Raw genomic sequence first — 23,736 nt, forward strand, 5'->3', positions numbered from 1 at the left:
ACTGGCTTTTTCGGTTATCGCTGAAAGGATACGGATCTCGGATACTTCTCCCGTTGTGGGGAAAAGTCGATTTTACGACCGCTCGCTTCGGCAAGTGCCTATGGCGGTGATTGTTCAGCTAGTCATGATTTTTGTGGCCGATACCACACCTGCACTGATCTATAAGCTCATACCGTGCGACAGACTTGAATGAACGTAAAGAGCTAAAGGAAAATTATAACGGGATATCTCTTAATTAAACTATTCGTACATTACGTAATTTAACAAGATCACTTTACAACGTATAAGCGTATTTTTGTTGAATTTAATATATTAGCTCCAATGCCACGAAATCGACCCTTAAATTTTTTTATTCGACCGCCTCTCGGACCCTTCCGAATTCAGACGTCAAAACTCACCCTCCAAGATGCTCCGCTCCTCAATCTTACCGCCCGATAAACCCTACTCAAAACAACCATTAAAAAACCGCCGCTCTGACGCGCACATTCACGGGACTTCTTGATCCGGCCGTTCTATCGTAATCACGTTAAAGGCCTCTTCGTTAGGGAGACAAGCGGCAGCGCAGCAGGTAATATTCTTAGGCCGCGTTATTTTCTTAAGCCAAGCGACTACTGCCTCCGCTGAAGTGTTTCCCCGGGACTGATTACTCTCTCCCTCTCTTCCCCGACGTCGTCTCTTAAATAAAACCACTTGTTTAGTGCCGTTAAACCATCCCCCTTATCCCATCGGCATACTAGCATTATCCGAATCACGCTCATTGTCAAAGATCGCTCGACGAAAAATTATCCCCGCCATTCTCTGCGCTATAAATAAACTTTATTTCTACACAAATTTTCATAAGATATAAATATACGGAATTATCTATATTTATATAAAAAATCGATATCTTTCGTCTGAAGAGTCAACGAAAAGTGATCGAGTCCGGGCATTCCTGGCACCCCTTCTACCTTCGAATTATCGTCGGGGGCAACGAGAGACGAGGAATAATTCCCGTATAACGCGACAGAGGTTTTATTACGGAAGGAGGCTTATTAAATCCAACCCCCTGGCACGGAACGAATGTTGTTCCTTGTCGTTGGCGCAAGATCCTTAAAATAGAATTGAAAGCTTGCGTGCGGCGTTGTTTAATCGACTACACACCCTCCGCCGGTGTTCGTCGACCCTTTCGGGGTCGCCTGACAGTTTTGACGTCATAACCGAGCCAACCCTTCGTCCCGCCCGCCAGCCCGTCCCGCGCTATCGGTTGCTGCGCGAGCCCCCGAGCCCCTGGAGTGCGAGCCGGTAACGCAGACTGCCGTTTTTACCGGCTGAGAAAACATCCCTTAGGAGCGAGACGTGTTTAAAAATTTCTGCCTTGCTGCGCCCGCCGGGACACGGGACAGACGGCGATTGTTAACCGTAGACATGGTCGTTGGGGGTAAACGCGCGGGACTGTGCAGTGCGGTGATTATTTTCTCTCTTCTTTTTTCTCCTATTTAAAGGAGATGTATCCTTTGGGACGTCGTTCCGCGGATGTTAGGGTTGTCTCGACCCTTTGATGACCGATGGGACTCGAGGAAATCAGACGATAATCACAGCTGCGGTTTTAGTAATATTAATAGAGGGTCGAAATTTAATTACGACATTATCCAATTCATGGAAACCCGTTTCTCTTCGACTTTTCCTTTTTCCCTCGTTCAGAGACTTTTCCAGTATCCAGAACTTGGCGTTACTATGTTCCTTGAAAGATATTAACCGCGCCTCGCGTCGGAGGTAGAAATTCGTAGGGAAATTACGGTTGAAATACCTTGGACCCTTCAATCCGTAGCAAATCAGAATCTCAAAAGACGTCGTCCGTGTCGCCACCCACCAATTTCCCAAATCGCCATCAGCCCAATCGTCTCGCCGCGCCGCGCCGCGCCGCGCCGCACCACCGTGCCATTCGAAGGTGCCTCATCTCTACGATCTTCCCGCTTCTAATCAACGTGCCAGAATTTATTAGCCGTCCGACAATGGCCGCGCAAATTATCCAAACTTAACCCGAAGGTCTCGCGCAATTTATCGTGCTCGCGAGAATCCCCACGGAGACTGGGCGGGTGGTGGCTCGTCTATCGTAATTATTATTCGCGCGAATCCAAAGGATAACGCCGGGGGTGTGGGACGGCAATGGTTAGTTGGCGCACGTCGCGACGTCGTCGGTTCGGGCGGTTTTCTCGCGTGAGAATCCAAGTCCAATTTCGCGTCCCCTTGATAAGATCCGGGAGCTGCTCCAATTTCGAGCTCATTATTATGCACTGCGGATCGAGCACGGTGGGGCACGGGAAAGGTGGCGGGAGAGAGGCGCCCCGTTACTCGCCGCCCGCTTGGACAGGGCTAAATCTGTTTCTGAAAGGGCTGAAACGATGCAACGCCCGGGTATCTGATGTCTCTCTTTGCGGGGTGAATTCCGTGTTAATACCGCGGCAGAAACCGGAGGAGGAAACTGCGACTCGAAGGAAACCGTTTGGTCGGACAGGCTCGCGGAGAACGGGAGAACACCCGGTGCTGCGGCGCGGTGGCGAAGACGAGTCACCCCTTAATCTTCATTAAGCATCCCTTAACTGTTCGCGGCTCTCCGAGTGATAATTCTCCGCCGTTTCCCCTTGCCGCGACAAATGGCCACCTTTTCTGCGGATTGAAAAAATAGATCGTATTCGCCGGGTCGTCGCCTTTGAACCGAGTGCCGACAGGTCGAAGGTTGAGAAAATGAAGCTTTTTCTACTTTTATGTGGTTATCAACAGCATCTTGAAGTTCAGGCATTTAAATTGTACAGATATTAGTAGGATTTCAAGTTACTTATGATACATTGATAGTGGGTGAATGTATTTGACTCGTGAGGTTCGCTGAACCATGAAACAGCCCAGAGTGTATTATACTTTATAAGGAGATGAATAATAATTTTGTATTAGAAGTTGTTGAGACAAATAATTTCTCTGCCAAGATTCCGTTGGACTTTCGGACAGAACGCAAAAATTTGCCAAGATTACAAAAAAGAGAGAGGCAGAATTCAGATTCTTTAATAGAAGATCCGGAGCAAGAGAAGTAGAAGCTTGGCAAGAACCTTATGAAATTTACAGTTCGCAAGCCAGATTTCTAAGAATAAGACGCAACAAGAACGCAGCCGAAGTTTGGCAAGACTCGCGACAAACAGCAAATTTTTTTTTTTCACCGGAGAAAAAAGACTGTCTTGGTGGCTTCAAGAAATAATCAAAGAATCTCTGCTTTCTTCGCGCGTATCATAACGTTTACCTTCATTAACCGAACACGTCTCTCTCATTCTTTGGGAGAGTCTCCGACAGCGAGGGCCGGGGGTGGTGTTCTCAACCCTCTGCGAAACGTCGTTATTGCTTTTCCATTTCGCGCGTTTCTCCCTCCCTTTGAAAATAGCGGCCATTCGGTCGCAGAGACTCGCTATTTGTCGCGGTTCTCCTCCAGATTGGATTCTCTCTTTTACAAATTACGCTTCCCCGGATCGACGTGAACAGAGATTCATGTTCCCGCGGACCCAGCCACCGTTGCTCCAGCCATCGGTTCTAAAAGCGAACTCTCGGCGAACACGGAAATCGTTTCACGTGGGAAAATTCCACGATACTCACTTTTTTCCTGCGAGAAAGATATTTCCCGTTACAAAGTCACTGTCACTCGATAGATTAACGGTAGTACTCTTATACAGTTAATACAAAAATATGAACGCTATTAATAAATAAATATACGTCATTTGATTTTGATAAAAAAATTTCAAGATTAGGAAATAAAAATGATGAAAAGTCGATAAATCTGATATTACGCAAAATCGAAAGGATTTCAAATGTCAGGAAATTAAGCTTGGATGAAAAATGAACAGTTCAACTATTTCTGTCTTGTCGGAAAGTACTGAAGTTCTGCACGCCCTTCTATGAGATTACTCGCAAAACATTGTACGATAAAAGTACGAGTCGTTGAAGACAAAAGGAATCGAATCGACAGGACTTGTCACAATTTTTGGAGAGATATCGGCGACTTGCGTTTGCGCTGCGCGGCCCTAACGACACGCTGTGTCGCGCCCTGTGGAAATCTCCGGAAAGAGAGCGGACGATAAAAGGAAGGAAGAAAGGAAGGAGAAAAAGGAGGGGTTGCGCGCGAGGCTTCGAGAAGCGTTTACCGACATCTCAGAGGCCAACGCAGAGGAGACCCCTTTCTTCTTATCGTCGCCCCCACCCCCTTCTTCATTCCTCTTTCTCTCACCGTGCGACAATGGCGAAACCGGGTGGCTGCAGAATGTAGCCGAGTGCCTCGCGTTGCTGGAAGACACTTTCGGCGAGCGAAGAGAGACAGGCCGATTCCACGCGCAAGAGAACCGCACTGAGAGGGTGGCGACGGTGCACACGTTTCGTCGAACAATGTGCTTTTCGCGGCTGCAAAAAAAAGCGGCGGGGTTGGGACGGTAACGGTAAAGAGAGAAAGAGCGGGCGACGCGTAGGCGAGAGGTAGAAGGGAACGAGGAGAAAAATGGGGGCAACGAGAGAGCCGCGACAAGACAAGAGAGAACGCTGAGGACGAGGTTGGAGGAGAGAGAGTGCGTGAAGGAAGCTCGGAGACGCCGAGCGTCGCGACGCCGGTTTCCAGTGCGAGTAAAAAGCACCCTTCTTTTCGGCTCTTCCTTCCACTCTCTGTCCCTCTCTCGTTCCACCTCGACATTTGCCTATTTGTCTAGCCACGACAGGCGGGAGTCTAAAGAGGAAGAGAGGGACTTTCTCCCTCTTATGTGTTTTTTTTTCGCCCACCCTACTTCCCTCCCCCCAGTTTTTCCTTCTTTTCATCCTTGTCTTCCCACCCTCCCCCACCGGTTGCAAAGTTTCACCCCTTTCTCTTTCCGCGCGCGACTCGTCCCGTCGTGTTTCAACTTTCTCCAACGGGTAGCCCGTTCCTCGTGAAGAATCATTAGGGACAGCATTAGTACGTACACACGTATACATTATGTATGCGTGTAGGAGCGAAGGGAGAGACGTCCTCGTTAACTATCGCGCCGCGAATAAAACAACGGTATCCCGTCTTGCATTGGCGGACGGATCGTTACGTCGACGGAAAAAAAGCGGTCTAATGGACGAAGCGGTTCCGATAATACGGTCGTCGAATTAATTCGCTGCCCGTCGCCGTCGACGTCGCCCGTTCGGTTCCCCATGCGTTCCGCAAGCCACTCCCATAAAATATCTCCCAAAACCGATGCCAGGGGATAATATCTCCGGCTCGTTGCATAAAGTGACAGCGTGTATTTTTGAAAAAAATCAAGTATCTGTCCATATAAAATTACGCGATCTTCTAATCGTATAACTTTTAAATTACGTTATATAAACATTGAATTAAACTGCGTTATATCTTCGGTAAAGTACATCACGCTGTCAGACCGAGCACAATGTTTCTTCTCCTCTTGTATCATCGATTCCAATTCCGATCAATCGACTTAACGGCAAGTACTCGAATCTCGTTTACGGGTAACCGTGTTAACTAATGGGATTCGGGCGAACAATAGACGGACAGACCGTAACCGGACGCTGACGTTAAGTGCTCGCGAAGACGGTAAGTCTTCGAGATGTCCTTCGAGGATTCTGCTCCTGATGCCGGGACCGGTAGGAGGATTTGTCCTAGCTGTCGTTCGGCTCCGTGTTGAGCGCAGATGGTCCGTGAGTTGTTGGCGAATTGTAGTACGTGGGGGGATATTTCTGATGAAGTAGGCTTTTAAGGGTGTCCGGGAATATATGAATAGTCTTTGACTCCATTGAATGCGACGTGTAGTAGTAGTAGACTGTGGATTTTTATGCAAACTGAAACATCTGCGGTGGCCAATTAAAAAAGCAGCATTTTAAAGTGAAATTTCTTTTATCATTTAAGCACTGCGGTGCGCGTTCACTTTTAATATTTCATACATTTTTATGCGTCACGTGTAGCATTTTTTATTTTCTGCATATTCATATTTTTTATGAATGCATAGAGTCCATAGTAGTGATCTCGTTCACTCTGTTATTAATATTGTAAAATGTCTCGTATCGACCTGAACCATCATGCGTTGGATTCGTTTCGACGTAAAGGAGTCAGATGCATGCGTAAATATTTAATAACAGTATGCACGTATCAAATTATATTTATTCAGTATATTCCATAGAAACTTTGTAAATTCAAATGTAACAATTTTCAACTATGATAACCAGCATTACAAACTTGTAATGCAACTGACAAACGCTTAACCGAGCGTCGCTCCTAGCAACGAATTCTGTTCCCGAGATGAAAGCTATCCACTTGTTCGGTGAAATTCGTTGAGACAGAATAAAAAGAGCACGTGGATCGATAAAGTTTATTATTTTCGAGTTTCTACGATGAATACTGGCCGTGTTTGCTCAACGTTATGTCCGTTTTTGGACACGATCGCGTCGCATCGGTGCCGTGCCGTGGCATGTAAGTACACGTCCAGTCCAGCGTGTTCCAGCACGGCGGTCAGTTGACCTCGTTCCCGTTCGTACGACGCGCGAACGTTGCTCATTGTGGCCTGCGGAGAGAGCCTCGTCCACGTGCATGCCACCTAAGTGTCCAGTCATCCGGCAAGATTCCGAAAAAAGATCAATATCGAGAACGGAACAATGATAATCCTTGTAATTCTAAAAAAAATCGGAAGTTCATGCTAAAAACAGTCCAAAAGAAGTTAATTTATGATGACGTGAGAGTAGAGTAAAAAGAATGGAAGATTAATATCAAGAAAACCTACTGCTCTTCAACCAACTTCATCGTTCACTTAATTACTTGAAGACGCATTGGAATGAAAGTACGATCGATAACAGATTTTACCGAACGATAACGTGGATGTCAAGGACCGTATCCACTTAGAAACGCTAGCCAGTACAATGGAATGCTTTCAACGCATCGACGTTGATTTTCATTCGCCTTGTACTTTGTTGTTTTCTTTTTTCGATAAATTTTTCCTACGCGTTCCGATTGTTGACCCAATAACGCGGCCGACCAGAACGCGGTGCATACTAGAATAGAATGTTGCAACGAACGCGAGTGTCATTGATCCCGAGTCCTTCTTTATCCAAGTACATATCTGGTGCGTTAACCTTGGTTCCGTTTTCCCTTTTTGATTTCTCGTCGCTAGACGTGGGGGGACTTCTCAGTGATTAAACGATTCAATTGATTTGGCATTGTGCGTGCAAAAGTGGAATTTTCTTGCAGAAATGCAGTGACCAAGGTTCCTCAATCAAGATGGTTTTGAATATCGTCTAATTCAATACAAAGTGAATCTATTATACTTTACATGCCGAGGACAGATTACTAAAGAGAGACTTGCGCTGCCACTCTTCAATAGAGTCTCCTCGGTGTCTTATGATCCGTGCATAGAAAATTTCTTTCAACCAAATCGATAAATAATTGTTTATTTCTGTCGGTAGCTTCCATGCGTTCACCCTAATAATTAATAAATGATAGCTAAACGGTGAATATTAAATAGGGTGATAAATATTACCCATAATATTCGCTAGTTAATTAATTTCCAATATTTACCGGCAGCCATACTTGCTATATAGACGCGAGAGCTCTCGCATCCACGAACTATCCTTAATTTATTGAACCAAGGAGGGTTTTAAACGTTAGGTTACGAAGAAAAGAAAAATGGGGAGAAGAGCCTTCGCGCGGCGAATTACATTAATTAGTTGGCAGAGCGGTGTAGGAAGGCCGTTATTTCAGATCGATTTTACGTATACGATCGCCATTGATAATAATTAAAGTTACGGCATAGTAATTTGGATGATTAAGGGGCACGCGGCACGCAATTATCGCCTAGCTGTACCGAAAAGGAGATAAATAACGGTAGGCAATATAAATTTCAGTGTATGTCGCGATAAATTCAATGGAAATTGTGGGAAAAATATCTTTTCAATGTCCGTGTCCTCTCTATGTTGGATGATCACAATACCGTTCTACGTACGGGATAATTCATTAAGAATTATCAGTCGGAAAACAAACCAATTATTTACTAATTTAATTAAAGTGTACTTCGTGTCCATTTATCATAAGTGATTGATATATTCCTGTATTTCATTGAATCAATATTCATTTTCCAAGGGTCTGTAGCGAAATCAGTAAATGAAGGATAATTACGAGTGACACTTCACATATCGATTCATCCCATATAACGCCAATAGGTACAATGAACTAAAGAATAAAATAGTAGAACGTTCGTTTTCAATTAAACTAAAAAATGAGTTGAAAGACGTTGAACGATGGAAATTATCAAACGCAGGAGTTGAATGAAACAGAGAAATGTGAATGGCAAAGAAAGAAAGGAAGAGTCCAGCTGGCGACACAAAGAGATTTCATTTGCGAATGGGAATCGCGACCGAGACCATAACAAGCCGGTTCACGCTCGTAATTGCGTTCACGAAATTCAGCCGCGAAATTTATTCGCCGTTTAGCACCGGGTCGTACGGTATATTAAACGGCGATCGTGTCGTTTTTCACCGACTCGCGGAAACCCTTTGCCCCCTCGCCCCTGCGACGATGATCTCGTCGACGATAACTTGCGCAATCAAAATCCCGATTTCGCGAGCGCGCGCGCGCGCCCGCGTGTCAACCACCCTTTCTCGCGGATGGAAAATCGTTTACGAACGGCTCCCATTCCCACATTTCAGCAATTTTTTTTTTTTTCCTCCACCACCCCCCCGTTGCTTTCATCTCCTCTGTCGATACCGAGCATTAACCGAAACACGTTCGACACGTTTGTAAAACGTTTTACGAGTCGCACCGCGAGTCATTATTCCTAGGTGGAAAATTCGGCGACACGGACGTGGAAAATTGTGGATTTTACGCGGCCTGAAATTATTGTCACCGCGGTTTTAAAATCATGATCTTGGGATAAGCAAATGGAAACCATAGAAAGTATCGTGTAGGATAGAAATGGCTTAGTAGAGTATTTAGCTCGTTAAAGAGAGTGCAATATTTTTAAATAAAGTGATCTATCAATTATTCTGATACACGTACATTATAAATAGCTTGTTAGTGTTGATTAAAGTATAATCAATATAGTCGTAAATCTGATAAGATACTTGTGTGACCATTCTTCTCTTTTTTCTGTTTTCAGCCTTCTGTAAATTGCGATTTATGTTAAGTTTCAATGCCCGGCGCTTGAAAACTCACTCTCTCTTGAAGATCTTCACCTGAAGATACTTTCCTTTAAACAGTTCTTACTAGTAGTTAATTCTCTTTGCTTTTCAAAGATAATATATTTCTAGATATCCAGACTTAATTATTATTTATCGTTTGTTATCATTTCTATTTATTTGTATATTACAATTTTAATAAGCGAGCTTTATCCCTACAATAAAACTATAATATATTATTAGAAACAACATAGAAGATGATAGAATTGCTAAAGTTCAATTGATGTTATTACGCCGTACTACTTGAAGAAAGAAATGCTAATAAAGTTATGCACAAAGTACTAATTAGAGAAAGAGAGAGGGCCCATTCTCTAGTTTAGAGGAGATCGTTGTACGTCAGTTATACGCACGCGTACGCGTTTCGCTGTCATTAATTAATCTCGCGTGATAAATGTTAAGTCGTCTGCCAGCTCGGAAGATGTTAACGCGGCCCAGGCCGGTTCGGCTCGGCCCGGCGTCTGGCCCAGCTGCGTGCCGCGATTGAATCAGCGAACGGTGAACGCTGAGACACGGTGGCAGATGTTGCTGCATAAATTTCTGTTAATCCTTTCGTGGCGTCGGCCGGCGTCGTTTGTTCCGCGGCGCCCTGGAAGAGATCGATCGCCGTGCGCCCCGGTGCGGTGGAACGATTCCTTTATCGAACTCGGCATTTTAACCCCGTAAGTCCTGAGATCGCCCCGACGCAACACTTATTTTCGTATCCAACTTTATCGTGAATAAATACTATTCTTCCTAACGGTATAAAATCAGTTTCTCTCAATATGTAATTAAATATATTTATAGAATGAATTAGTAGTAGAATTTTTCTTTTCTACATTTTTGTAGTTTGGAATTTATAGGGTTAGATTGAATGAAATTGTAATAGTACGAATCGTATTGTTGAATTGCTTTAAATGTTTGAATGTATTTTTAAATTAGGTATGAGTTACGATCTGTGATAATTATTTATGAAATAAATAAAACCAATATTGACGACGTGTTTAAAAGAATTGACGATATTGAATAATTTTTATCCACCCGGTACACGTAGGGATTTTCGTTAGATCGGAAGGCAGAAGCGATCACCGGAAGGAAATAGAATTTCACAGTCCCCGTGTCCTGTCTCATCCCTCCCTCGAGCAGAGATATACTATACCTATATCTACCGGTCGGTTAAAAGAGTTTCAAAACTCATTATCGCAAATCGGGCCGAACCGATGGAAACAGAAAGTCCGACGGAGATAGGATCGTGTATAGTATAAGAAAAACTACATGACTAGGAGAGAGAAGGAAGACTGTTTCCCGGTGACCCCGTAAATACCGGCAGGCCCTTCGCCCCTTTAGGGGGAGTGGCTTTTTTCCGGGCTACGTACGTTCTCGATGGACCTTCGCCGAGCCGAAGGCGCAACGGAAATAAATTGAATCATGCGGAAACTAGAATTACGAACACGTACACTACGGTCCACAAGTATTTGGCAACTCGTAAACAAATAAGACGTACGAGGTGGAAAAATCGGATTAAAATGAAATCGAAGTCTAGAAAATTCAGTTGCTCGTAAATTGAAGAAATATTATCATTGCCATTGTAATTATATTTCTAAACGTTACAGAATCGGTCTGGCATTTTTCTAATTTATTTTATGCGTACTGTACGGAACGTTTAAAAGTGTCCAAAGGGGGACTTATGAACGGTAGTGTACTAACCCTCGGTGGTAATTTCGGTTCTTCACGGATTCACGGAAGGGTGAAAGAGAAAGAGCCGCGGGAGGGGCGGCAGCGGTGCGGGTCTTCCAACTTGGACATCCCCGGGTATTATCTATCTCGGAAGTTCCGTCCCCCAGGCTACGGCCGGGGTTTGACGATGACGAAGACGACGAGGACGGTCACGCTAATCGCAGCCGGGTTGGAGATTGGCTTTTAGCACAGAGTTCGGCCAACTTGTATCGTCGGGAAATCGCGGCCGGGGCCCCTCCCACCCACTTACCGAAGCTGAATTTACGGGACGATTCCCCGTGTCCTCCCTTATTCTTAGCCCGGATCGTATTTGTGACCACCGCACCGGGGAAAGCTTTACGGGAGCCTCGAGACGCGACGCGAGACGACGACGCGACGTTGTGTTGCCTCCGACCCGTGATTTAAATTGCCGTCGGCGACCGCCGCGCCGGTTCTGTCTGCCTTCCTTGCTTTTTCAACTTCTTTTTACCGATTGTTCCGCGAGAGCGCAATACTCGATGAGGTTGTAGGATCGTAAATACAGCATTCGCCCGTTCTTTCCTTAATTAAGACGGCCGACGACAACGCGGCTAAGTAGTCCGGAAAATTATTATCCACGGCAGATGGAAAATAATTCCGATACTTCGAAGCGTACCAACTTTTAATTACAACATCGAACCAGTTCCGGTTTCCACGGTTTCGGGGGAAAAAAAAAAAATTGCATCAGCAAATTGCGCGCACGAAAGTGCTTCCCGGGCCCCGGCGTTCGTACTCTCGCAAAATTAATATCGAGCATTAGCGCGCAAAATTGACCGTTCGTACGTACGAAACGAATCGCGCGGCGGCGGCGCGCGGCGCGGCCCCGTGGCCAGACAGTTTGCAAAACAACCATGCCCGGGGCGAAGCTGAACAGGCCGCGCAACGTACGTAACTAAATTAATTACAAACTTTCGCCGAAATTGCCGGGAACATGCGATATTGCGTATTCCTTACACGGCCCTGTATCACGGAACTTTAATCGGTGCGGACCGTTCTGCGGTCGCGGGTTTCCGGTTAATCATTGCCCCTCGATAGTGACAACGATCCCGACGATGGGAAATCCTTCGGATGAAAACCGAACTCGACGAGCCCGGTCCATTATTAGCGGTCAATCGATGGAATTGGTTGGCAAGGTCAGAATCGTCGGATCGTGTCCTCGCGCCGTTGTTACCAGCCGCTGTGCTTTATGCTCACGTGTTTCTCCCCCGCTTCGGTTTTAGCGTTTTATTTCCCGTTCCTTTTATTTCGCGCAGATTGCTGCAATTTATAGCCAGCACGCGAACGTAAATAGCGTCGCGCGACTCAACGAGGACGTATAAAAGTTTGTAATAGGCTGCGCGAAAGAGCCCCGTAGAATTAGGCTCATGATAGAGAGATACCTTGTACTTAGGACCACGATTTCGCGAAATGCTCGTCCATAAATCTAGGATGTATTCGGTGCGCGAGGAATCGATAAGAAATTGTTTGCACGGAACGAGCTAGAACTTATTCGAATCGTGAAATGTATTGGGCACCAATATTTTACGTGGACACAATTTTATACTGTCTGAACGAGAGTCGGAGACACCGAGAGGACACCATTTTACATATACTCCGGAGGGTCCGCGCGACTCACAGCGCCAATTTGAATATGGTTCAACTACATTTCCTTGAGTTAGCATGTTTCCTCCGGAGACCAGTGGAAGGATGTCTACAAGTTGCACCTGATTTGCATATTCCTCGGACCAAGAAACTGCGCACCGTCGCCCGACAGCATTATCCGCGAAATTGTAAACGTTTTCCATTAACGATTCGCTCCCCTCACGGACCCACTGTCGACTGTTCTCAAAATAATACCAATTTGCATACGAACTTCAAACGATGACCGCGAATTGTTCCAAGTTAAACGAAACTTCTGTAGAGTATTCGAATCGCTGAATTTGCCCACTGCGAATTAGCGATGGGATCAGGTGAGCGTCGAAGAAGCGCAATTGTATCTTTGGTTCGAAGCCAGGTAATGACGATTTCGAAAATTGTTCCGTTTCGACGGAGCAACGCAAAAGGGAAAACAGGAAGAGCATATGGCGGCACGTGTCGATGGGAGAACCACGACACGGCGGCGACGGCGGCGTGGATCTTTGGAGCGACGCCAACCTCGAGAATAAGTTAGCGTCGCGTGTCACCAATATGGCGGATACATGACGAGGGAGCGCGTCGCGACGCCGCCACCGGTGCATACGTAGTATCGCATGGCGCGAACCGTGTGATTTAGGCGACGGTTATATACCTGCGCCTAGCTGCGTTTTATAGGCGAATTTCCTGGCATCGACGTCCGCCCCATCGTCGAACCTGGGAAACGGCACCCTGCGCGTGAAACTTCGGTCACGCGAGAAAACGGATTCGGACGACGAAGACAATCGGTTCCCCGCCGCAAAGTCCTCCCCCCGGCCGTTTCGCGAAAAGAACCGCCGACAGGTTCGATCGCGCCCCACCGCGTGTCGAAGATTCACGCGATTTTTAATATTCATCAGACCCGGCCCTCGCTCGTGTATCGCCTGTCTGCAGGGGTTCCACACAAAAATTATGATACCCCGAACTTCCATTTAATCGTCAGTGAAAATCTCCTCGTGAAATACTGAGAAACAGCGAAATGCAGCAATTTATGTCATAATTATTATCGCGAGGAGTTAGGAATACTGAATTCAGATAGAAACCGATGAAATACATAAAAACGTGGAAATAAAGATGGATTTGTCTGAGTTGAAGCTTGACGGAAAAAAGAATTCACTCATCGGCAATTACATTTCGTGCCGAGTAGGCAAAAGGAAGGATTTTAAGGAACGGTACTGTTCAGATAAGAAGTGGGAGTACCTAGACGGAGTAGACCAAAGTAGGATTGAAGAGTTTTCATCGACAGTTCAACGGGCTTCGGCGGGTTCCGCGAAGCGTGGCCCAACAAAACGAGTATAACGTGATTAAGGACTGGGCGTAAGATGATTACAGTTTTCCCAGAAAATTCCGAACTTCTGTTGCGTCCCGCGCAAATACGATCTGGGTGAGAGACCTACCGTGAATATCAGTGCCGGGAACATCGCCATTGTCCTAGTTCGTGATTTCACGGAGAAATATCCGGCATTTAATTCCCATTTACTTCACGAAAACCTTCTTCCACGTCTCTTAAATTTATTTATATCTTTTACATTAAAAAATGTCGGAATATTTTTCATAACGAAACGATGCAAGAATTGTAAGAAGGAAAATCCATTTGGAAACCATTCCTTTAAATGAATGCACCGATGTACATAAATACTGTACACTTAAAGAAAGTTAATAGGTAGGAGGAGAAGACGATCGCGATCAGGGTTTGTTTTTGCGATACGCGGGGCGGCGAAATAATTTTAAATCTCTTTGAAGTCAGCTGGAAATGTTTTGCAGCGGACAGCGCGTAACACGTGACAAACATGTTTGTTCTAGTTTTTTACGGTCTAACGGAGAAACGTGTTTTGAATCGAAGTATCACATAATTCTCTGTGGGCCGCGCAGGGAGAGTGGCGGCACGCGGCCGGTGTTAAACTTCTCCAACTTCCGCCTCGATTTTTCTCTCTCTCTCTCTTTCTCTCTCATTCTCTCTCACCCCTTAGCCTAGGTTGAACTCGGGAGGAAGGTCCGGCTTTTGAAATTGATTGAACGCGAATTTGCGAAACCCGTTCCATTACAAGAATGAGTCTTTATTCTGATTAAAATTAGCGGAAGATGAATGAAGAACAATGGGGAACGTGGAAAGGAATTCCAAACTACTTCCGTGGCAGGAAATAAATTGTTCGTATTTAACAGAGGAGTTTAATATTCAACACTCCCGGCCGAGATTCCTCGACGTTGCCGTTTAATTAATAATTGTTGAAAATAGAGTTTATTATATCTGAAAGTAGGTGTATCGCGATCCGGTATCTGGACTCTAGAACGTGCTAATTAATATTCTGTTTTCTGCCAGCGGTAATAACGATAAAAATATTCCTAGCACAAATTTAAATGATAAAATCCATGCAAATATCTCGCTCCTCGTGACACCTGCTTACGAAGAGAGCGGAATATTCGCAGCTCTTTGTCCCTTAAAAGAGTGACCGAACGAAAACTTGTTCGCTAATTAAATTCTCAAAGTTCGCTGAAGTTTCTACCAGTTACTACGCGACAGGGAATATTTTTATCAGGCATCGGGAAAGAAACGAGACTCGGTAGCGTCTCCCGGATACAAATCACCATAATCTCCGCCTATTAACTACACTCGTAAGTCATATTTCCCGGGCGAAACTTTCCACTACTCCGGCTACAATATTTTGCACCGTCTTAATCGCGTTAATTTTTAATTAAACGGGCACCGACGAACACGCGGCAAGAGGACCTCACTCCCCCGCTCGTTCGTACGGACGAATCGTCGAGGTTCCCGTTCGCCCATCTATTTATCCTCCCCCTTCCCCCCCCCGCGCGTCGCTCCCCAAATCCGCAATTCGAAGCTGATACGAAACGCAATTTGCCGTCGCTGCTGGAACTGGATAGCAGCGTCGCGAACCTCCGTCTAAAAGTGGAAAATATACGACGAAATCGGAGGTGGAGAGATGCTTTAAGCTCGTTGACGCCGTCGGTGACCTGGAAAAAGGAGAGCCGGGCTCCTCCCGCGAATTTTTCCGAAAACTGATCGAGATACGATGGGGGGGAGTAGGAGGGGGGGATAAAAGTCGTGTGTCGACGGATGTTCGTTCGTTCGCGTCTCGTCGTCGTTTACGCCGTTTTAAAGATGTCGAGAAAATTCGAGCTAGCTTTGGAGAAGTACCTTAAACGATTTTTACTTGGGAACAAATCTGGTTCTATTAGTCTAAAAGTGGAATAAACCAGGAATAATGGGATCATTTTGTGTTGAGATTATAAGTACAGATTCATATCTTTGCATATGTTAGAACTATTTTCATTATTGCTGCATGGAATAATGTGCGGAGTGATTAAGAACTGAGTTTGAAAAATAGTAAATTTATTAATGAGGGATATTAATTGGTTAATTAATTAATGTATGTTAATCCCGTGGAAGTCAACTCAGAAGTTGTGCTTGAAAAAAACCGACGAATCGCGACGGTATTTATGAGAATAATGCAAAACAAACGCGATGCGACGTTATGAATGGATTCATTAAGCGAGCGAATATCGAATAAATGTACCTCGATGGCGCCGATAATGATTTTGGTATCATAACGATTCCCGTTTCGTGTCGGCCGGTCATTGTTTTCGCGTCATTATTGGCAAAATTTCGAGCGTAACCGGATTCGTATTCATTTCGCGCGCGCCGACGAGCAGGTATTAAATATTAAATTCAGAAAATTGGAAACTGAATGAAATTTCATCGATCCGAGTATACATTCAAAGTCAATAGAAATTGCATTGGCAGAAACGAAGTTTTCACTGACAATAAGTTAACTTCGTCCGAAGAATAAATGTATACATCGGTCGATGCGACCTGTCCTCTGAAATTAAGCAGCGAAAGTTATAAAATAATGGTATCAAGAATTTGTTCCAAGCTCTGTCGCGTAGATAAAGTCGGATTCTGTAAAACTTAATTATGGCCTGAAATCGTAATCGTAAAGCGGCGAAGAAATGGTATCCCAAAATCTGCTATCACGACCCTTATCCCATTTTATATTACCATTACCGTATTCTACCGATCTCTAAACCCGGCGTATCCTCATGGCCGTGCTCTTATCTCGCGAAACCACCCCCGATTCCCCATAAAGTTTCCAGCGCGACCGGGGCAACAGAAAAAAAGGGACACAACATTTTTCGTGAACAGATCGATACGGAACGCAACAATTAAAGATGATAGCTTCGAGTAAGAACGTCGAAACGCGAGATCTCTTAGCAACGCTTAATTACCGGGCATGGTGGCGGGACGGCCGGGAGGGGTGGATGCAAAATAGAGGGATGAGGGCGAAAGAACGGGCCGGAAGACGGGAACAGGGAAGAAGGAAAGAGATCGCGCGGCCGATTCTCCGGCTGGAATTTGCATACAAACGAGTTTGGGATTTCATTCGGATCGCACGCGTGTGTGTTTGCACCATTATAAACATTTCATTGCGGCCCTCGATAGCCCCGCCGCGTCGATCAGACACTACGTGTTGCCGTTTTCAATGGAAAGGGATTCCGCATCCCGTTTCGAGAGCTCGAATTGAAAACAACCCTCGCCAAAAGTCCTGTAACAGTACTCCCGTGCGAAGTAAAAAATTCAGTTTTAGAAACCAGCGAAACCCGTATTTCTTCGGTTACCTTAATTCTGTTAGATGAAGAAGTTTGAAAGCTACCCTCTCAGTGTTTACGATTCAACTTGAGAATTCTAGCAACGAGTCCATTTGAACCGGAAGAACAATGAAGGATCGTAAAGGCTAACAGAGGATCGTGTCTGTACATCGGCCGGGGGACAGCGAAACCATAGATGACATTTGATCTCGTAAAAGGAAGCTCATTGTGATGCATAAGTTCGGCAGGAAGACTTTTACGATGGAGAACGACGGAATCTGTTGGTCCATCCGCCATTATTTTATAGGTCCACCGTAAAGTCGTATAGTTGGTATGCATAAGATCCAATATCGCCTCGTTCCGTTCTGTATTTAAAGCGCAACCCTAATTTCGTATAAGGAGCATAGCACCCTAACAAGCGCCCGTCTATCGAAAATTTGATGATTTCATTTTTGTATTTTTAACGAAACTCGTTCTATCTTCAAAGAATAAACACTTCTAATAAATAATTGTCCGGAAATTTTTACGTTCAAGCTCAAAAGATTTTTAAAACCCGTTGCAACGTACATCCATTAGATTTGCATACTGGATGCGATAAAGAAATAAAAGCTTTTAGATATTTCTTACGGTTGTAACCGGCTTTAAATGGACAATGAGGATCGCAGTAATGGATGTTTAGTGACGGCATAAAGGCGAAGGCGAGGATACTTAAATATTTCTAGCTGATCAGCTTTATATTTATGGCGGGCACTATAAAGGGCGCGCGATGTTAAACGTCGTCTAGTCAACTCAAGTCTCGCTCCGACGTCGCCTACGATAGATACTTTTATGGGCAATAACGCGGAGCGATCGCGAAACTTGATCGAACTATCGAAGCATACTATAGTACAGTTCGGTTCGCGCGATGCGCTCGTTTCACGACGCGCCGCCTCCTTCGTCCTGTTCAATTTTCTTCTTGTTTTACTTAAAAAAGTTCAAGAGACGAGCTAAAGATAGCACCCGAACGGTGCTCGAGCTCGTAAATTAATTATGCTCATCAATCAATTATTTTTCACGTCCTAAGTAGCATCCAAGATGAATTTTATGGGCAGGAATAATTTTATTACGTACGATTATTATTCTCACTCCAAATCGTTATTGTATATTATTTCAAAATTAATTTTTTTATAATCAAACAATTTTATGATAGAAGATCGTCTGTTCGTGTCGAAAGTTCAGTCCTTTTCTTCTATGAATTTTCTAAGATTTCACTAAAACAATTTGATTTTCTAAGACGATAAAGTTTAGAGAATGGGAATCACGGTTTCGTGCTATTTAAGTACCGACGACGGGAAAAGGGCCGAGGAACGGTGAGCCGCTCGAGATTCGAGGGATTCACCGTGTATTTTGTTGTCGGACAATTAAAGTTGGCGAAGCGGCTGATTAATTACGGCCTGAAACGGTGCCGATCACGGTTAATTTCACTTCAACGACGCCTTTCAATGCCCTGACCTGTACGCGTGTCTCCTGTTCCTGCCCATGTTCCACTAAGTCCGCGAAAGTTCTTTTTCATCGATCCCCAGTCGTGACGCTTTTCCCGTTCTCTTCAAACAGTCGTTTCTTTTTTCTAGTCCTGGAGGTCCCTCCTTCCCACCGATCATTGTCCTTGGACGAGCGAAACGCGGTCGGTTCTTTCTTGATTTTTCATTCTACTCCAGTTCTAAGCGCTCGTTGTTAAAAATTGTAGGAAAGTTCAATGCAGTGATGAAGTTTTGCTTGATACACTTTTTCTGTGAAATAATTTATGCGGGAGCCTGAACTACTCCATTACATTCTCTTTGAAACCGGAACAAACGAAAATCCAGACGGCGGGACTGAAGAAAGCTTGCTTTGTGCAAGAAAAATTACTCGTTGCATCACGTTACTTACGCAACGTTACAGATTGTGTAACGAAGAAACACTTTTTTGCGTTTCGTTCCCGTCGTAACGTTGCTCCGATCCGTAGAGCGTTGTAACTCGGTTGAAGAAGTTCAGAGGCCGGCATTTTATTTTTCGTCGAACATCTCGTTTTTTGCTACGTACTATCAGTCCTAACGAATAAACCGCGAGCTTCTGATACAACGTTACTGGTTCTTATTTATGTAAGCGAACAGGATAACTTACGATCGTGACCGGTCTCTTTAATGCCTAGCTCCCACGATAAGGAAAACCACGTTCCTTATGGGATGACCCAATACAAGAACCGTAAAGATGTGCGGCGCATTATTGCGATGCCTATCTGCGGATAATATTCGTTCGGTCGCAGATGACATTTCTCCCTATACCTCCTCTTCCTATCCCTCTCTCTCTCTCTCTCTCTCTCTCTTAAAAGGGCCGAGGAACGGTGAGCCGCTCGAGATTCGAGGGATTCACCGTGTATTTTGTTGTCGGACAATTAAAGTTGGCGAAGCGGCTGATTAATTACGGCCTGAAACGGTGCCGATCACGGTTAATTTCACTTCAACGACGCCTTTCAATGCCCTGACCTGTACGCGTGTCTCCTGTTCCTGCCCATGTTCCACTAAGTCCGCGAAAGTTCTTTTTCATCGATCCCCAGTCGTGACGCTTTTCCCGTTCTCTTCAAACAGTCGTTTCTTTTTTCTAGTCCTGGAGGTCCCTCCTTCCCACCGATCATTGTCCTTGGACGAGCGAAACGCGGTCGGTTCTTTCTTGATTTTTCATTCTACTCCAGTTCTAAGCGCTCGTTGTTAAAAATTGTAGGAAAGTTCAATGCAGTGATGAAGTTTTGCTTGATACACTTTTTCTGTGAAATAATTTATGCGGGAGCCTGAACTACTCCATTACATTCTCTTTGAAACCGGAACAAACGAAAATCCAGACGGCGGGACTGAAGAAAGCTTGCTTTGTGCAAGAAAAATTACTCGTTGCATCACGTTACTTACGCAACGTTACAGATTGTGTAACGAAGAAACACTTTTTTGCGTTTCGTTCCCGTCGTAACGTTGCTCCGATCCGTAGAGCGTTGTAACTCGGTTGAAGAAGTTCAGAGGCCGGCATTTTATTTTTCGTCGAACATCTCGTTTTTTGCTACGTACTATCAGTCCTAACGAATAAACCGCGAGCTTCTGATACAACGTTACTGGTTCTTATTTATGTAAGCGAACAGGATAACTTACGATCGTGACCGGTCTCTTTAATGCCTAGCTCCCACGATAAGGAAAACCACGTTCCTTATGGGATGACCCAATACAAGAACCGTAAAGATGTGCGGCGCATTATTGCGATGCCTATCTGCGGATAATATTCGTTCGGTCGCAGATGACATTTCTCCCTATACCTCCTCTTCCTATCCCTCTCTCTCTCTCTCTCTCTCTCTCTGGCAAGCGATATAAAAATCTGTGGAATAAATGTCAGACGTAAACGGATCCGCCCAGGAGCTGGCGATCTCCCAAGCTATAAATTAGTCAAAACGGGAAAGAGAGTTAATACGTGTTTGGATTGCGCGACGCAACGCGTGCTATCTCTTCTATAAACCGTGGGAAGTGCTTTTTCTGACCGTTTACGTCGACTTAGCTAAACCTACTGCATTCCAGGAGAATCGAATAGATAACCCATGTTCAATCTAAACCGAGTCTGAAAACCATGAAATCTATACGTCGATGGATTGAGAGATTCGCCGTCATCGCGGTGCTTCATGGCTGACGTCATTCGAATGTCGGGAGTTACTGATTTTACGTGCTTGAAGAATGTTCACTAATTCCGATTTTATCCGAATTAATATCATAGTAAAAAAATGTTTTATGAGATTGAAAATGTATATCAAAGAAATAAGAATGATTTCCATTTGTAAATCTCATAGCAATTTATAAATCGTCTTAACCACTTCAGTAGGCGCGTTGTTAAAGAAATACTCGGTCCGAGATTCGCAAGATTTTCGGCCCGCCTGACCTATCCATCACTCAAACTCATGAAAAATCTATGCTAATGCGGACAACGTTAACATACCGCCGCGACATCCGACGCAAAGGAGAAGAGGAAGAAGAATAAGGGCCACGGTTGGTCATTAGACAGGTTCAATTTTTCACGCGTCCCATCCATCAGCCGGAAGTAGTGCACGCGAACGGTTTGTCTCGCGGCGAATCCGTAAGATTAAAAGCGCCGGGTTCGTTTATCACGCTCCTGGACAACGGACGTTACCGGTCTTAGGCGCTCCGAAAAAGTGCCTCCCTCGGAAATCTTGAAATTTAGAGTGCACGTTAAATTCCGTTCACTTTCGTTCTTCAATCTTTCTTGCGTCTAGAGTTGTTCCAATTTTAGAACGATGCGTTTTCATGTGAGTAACGTCAAAAATTTTTGTCATGAAATAATTAATTATTCATTTCTGTTGCTTTTTTTATTGAATTAATGCATTCTTGAACATCTCTTAGTTCGTATTTATAATCGTGTATTTAAAAAATAAAATATTAGTTCCGTTTACGAATTAGCATGATCAGCTTTTGTTGAAAATTCGCGTTGTAACTTTTGAGCAGTATTGTAGCCGGAGTGCTCAAGTTTAAGGCGGATCCCGGGTTGGGTCATTGACGCGGGACCGGAAGAAAAATGTTTCTCATTGCGCCGGCATTGACATAACGGCGCTTTCCTTGAGCGGCGCATCGGCGGCTCTCTTGGCTCGATCGCCACTCGGACGTATTTTTAACGAAACCACCGCGACACAAAGATTATTTTCAGTTCGCCGACACACTTTCTTCCCCCGGCGAGGCGAGAGAGAAAAAGAGAGAGAGAGAGAGAGAGAGACACTCTCGCTTTCTCCCCATTACCGTTTCTCTCTCTCTTTTTTTTATTTCGCATCCGCGACTTGGCCGAACGCGCGCGACGCCGCCATTGCGTCACGTCGTTAAGGAGTGCCTCCGGTTGTTTACAATTATTTTTGTCGCCCATGCGTTTTCTGCGCCTCCACCAAGCGCCACGCGCTAAAGATAGACCGGATCCGGCATTGATTCGAGACACGGTGCGTGCGATCTGCCGAGCTTGCGAATACTCCCGGAATTCTTATTCGACGAACAATTTCTCTCTTAATATTTAAAAGCCGAAGATAAATAAGTATTTAACGAGCATATAAAATTTTTAATATCAGGCCTTGTTATATCCGGCAAGTTAATGAGATCCTTGAAACTTTTCTAAAGTTCGCATGAATTTCGGAAACGGCAACCCTTCATTTATTTTATCAAAAATCTCTTTTAGCACGAACGAGCACTTTGTCGAAAGTTGCCGCGAAATTAAAATATACCCTCGTTCGTTTCACCTTTTCGCGGAAGCGACGGCAAAAACCGTCTCTTAATTTGTTCGCAAGCTGACGTTTCTTGCTGTTCCGCGAATGTATCTAAAATACTGTGAACCCCGTACGGCGGGCGTGTAACGTCGTCGCCGTGGCGTAGACGCAAAAAGGGGGCAGGGAGTTTCGGCGAGCGAGAAACGCGCCTTTTAGCCGAGCACTGCGGATTGCGGCTGCCGCTGGCAAAAAGCTGAACGAGGAAAGCCGCAGCCAGTAATGGCATTATCGCGGTCGTGTAAATCAGCAATTTATAAGTGGGAGCGCGGTCCGTATCTAAATAAGAAAAAAGTGAACACCGCCCTATGCAGTCCCGCGAATAGACTTAACTCGCTGTAAATCGAGGATAGAGCTGGGAACCTTTTTATTCCTGCCGCATTACGCAGTCTTGATACAAATTGGACTTAGCGAATCGTAGTGCTGGATAGAGTCAATTTGCAAATGAAGAACATTTCTGGATTGCTCTTAGATGAGAAACAATTCTAGTTGGAAACCGTATCTACGTCTCGGCGTAATTGAATTTGTTGTGTCGAATCAAACGGATTTTCAAATCTCGCTTCTGCATCATTTCCGTTTTGAAAGCTTCTGACTTGGAGAAGATGACGTAATAAGAGAGTCGCTTGAAATTCAGATTCCGACTGAAGATGACAGACACGTCAATAACAATGCGCAACTACCAATTTGATCCAGCATCTACTCACGTCGACGTTGCATTGCAGATAGATTCTATTTACAATAGAACCTACGCGAGTGACCCGAAAACGAAATTTCGCTCCGGGGAAAAATTCATACTCGCGCAAAAGAGACGGAATTAAAAAGAGGAAAAAAAAAAGAGAGAAACGAGAGGAAGAGCCGCGCCGATACCGATGCACGTCGGGGATATTTCTCGGAAGACACGTTCAATTAAAACACGGCGTTCTCTGCAGTTAATTCAATTCAGCTTCCCACTCGCGTCGGCGTGTAGCGAACGAATAAAAACCCGCCTCTGAAAGATCCGTAAGCCATCGATGCCCCATTAATTAACTAAACCGAACGAGACTTTTCCAATCGCGCTTCGCCTCCAGCTCGTCGTGCAATATCTGTAAGCGGCCTGTTACGTAGTCGTGCCCGTGTTCCCCGCGTTCTGCAGTTGTCAGGATAAAAAACCAATAAAATTGGCAACTACGATGTACCGTTGTAACTAGATCGCGGATTAAATAAAACAAAATAAAACGTTTATAATATATGATTTTAAGAAATAC

General features: G+C 44.8%; 1 protein-coding gene across 6 annotated transcripts in view; it reads left to right on the forward strand.

Annotated features, from left to right (window-relative positions):
- Nucleotides 1–23,736, forward strand: part of Mxd (MAX dimerization protein) — a 181,146-nt gene that overhangs the window by 145,187 nt on the left and 12,223 nt on the right. The window contains exon 7 of one of the 6 annotated variants that reach the window (XM_026812621.1): nucleotides 9,123–10,165. The exons of the other annotated variants lie outside the window; for them this stretch is intronic. Coding sequence (XP_026668422.1) covers nucleotides 9,123–9,202 — 80 coding nt within the window. The 3' untranslated portion in view covers nucleotides 9,203–10,165. Of the gene's footprint in view, nucleotides 1–9,122; nucleotides 10,166–23,736 lie in introns of those variants that run through there. 6 annotated transcript variants of the gene reach the window in all.

Source organism: Ceratina calcarata, unplaced genomic scaffold (genome assembly GCF_001652005.2).
Source record: "Ceratina calcarata isolate Rehan_Ccalc_2016 unplaced genomic scaffold, ASM165200v1 scaffold291.2, whole genome shotgun sequence".
Lineage (NCBI taxonomy): Eukaryota > Metazoa > Arthropoda > Insecta > Hymenoptera > Apidae > Ceratina > Ceratina calcarata.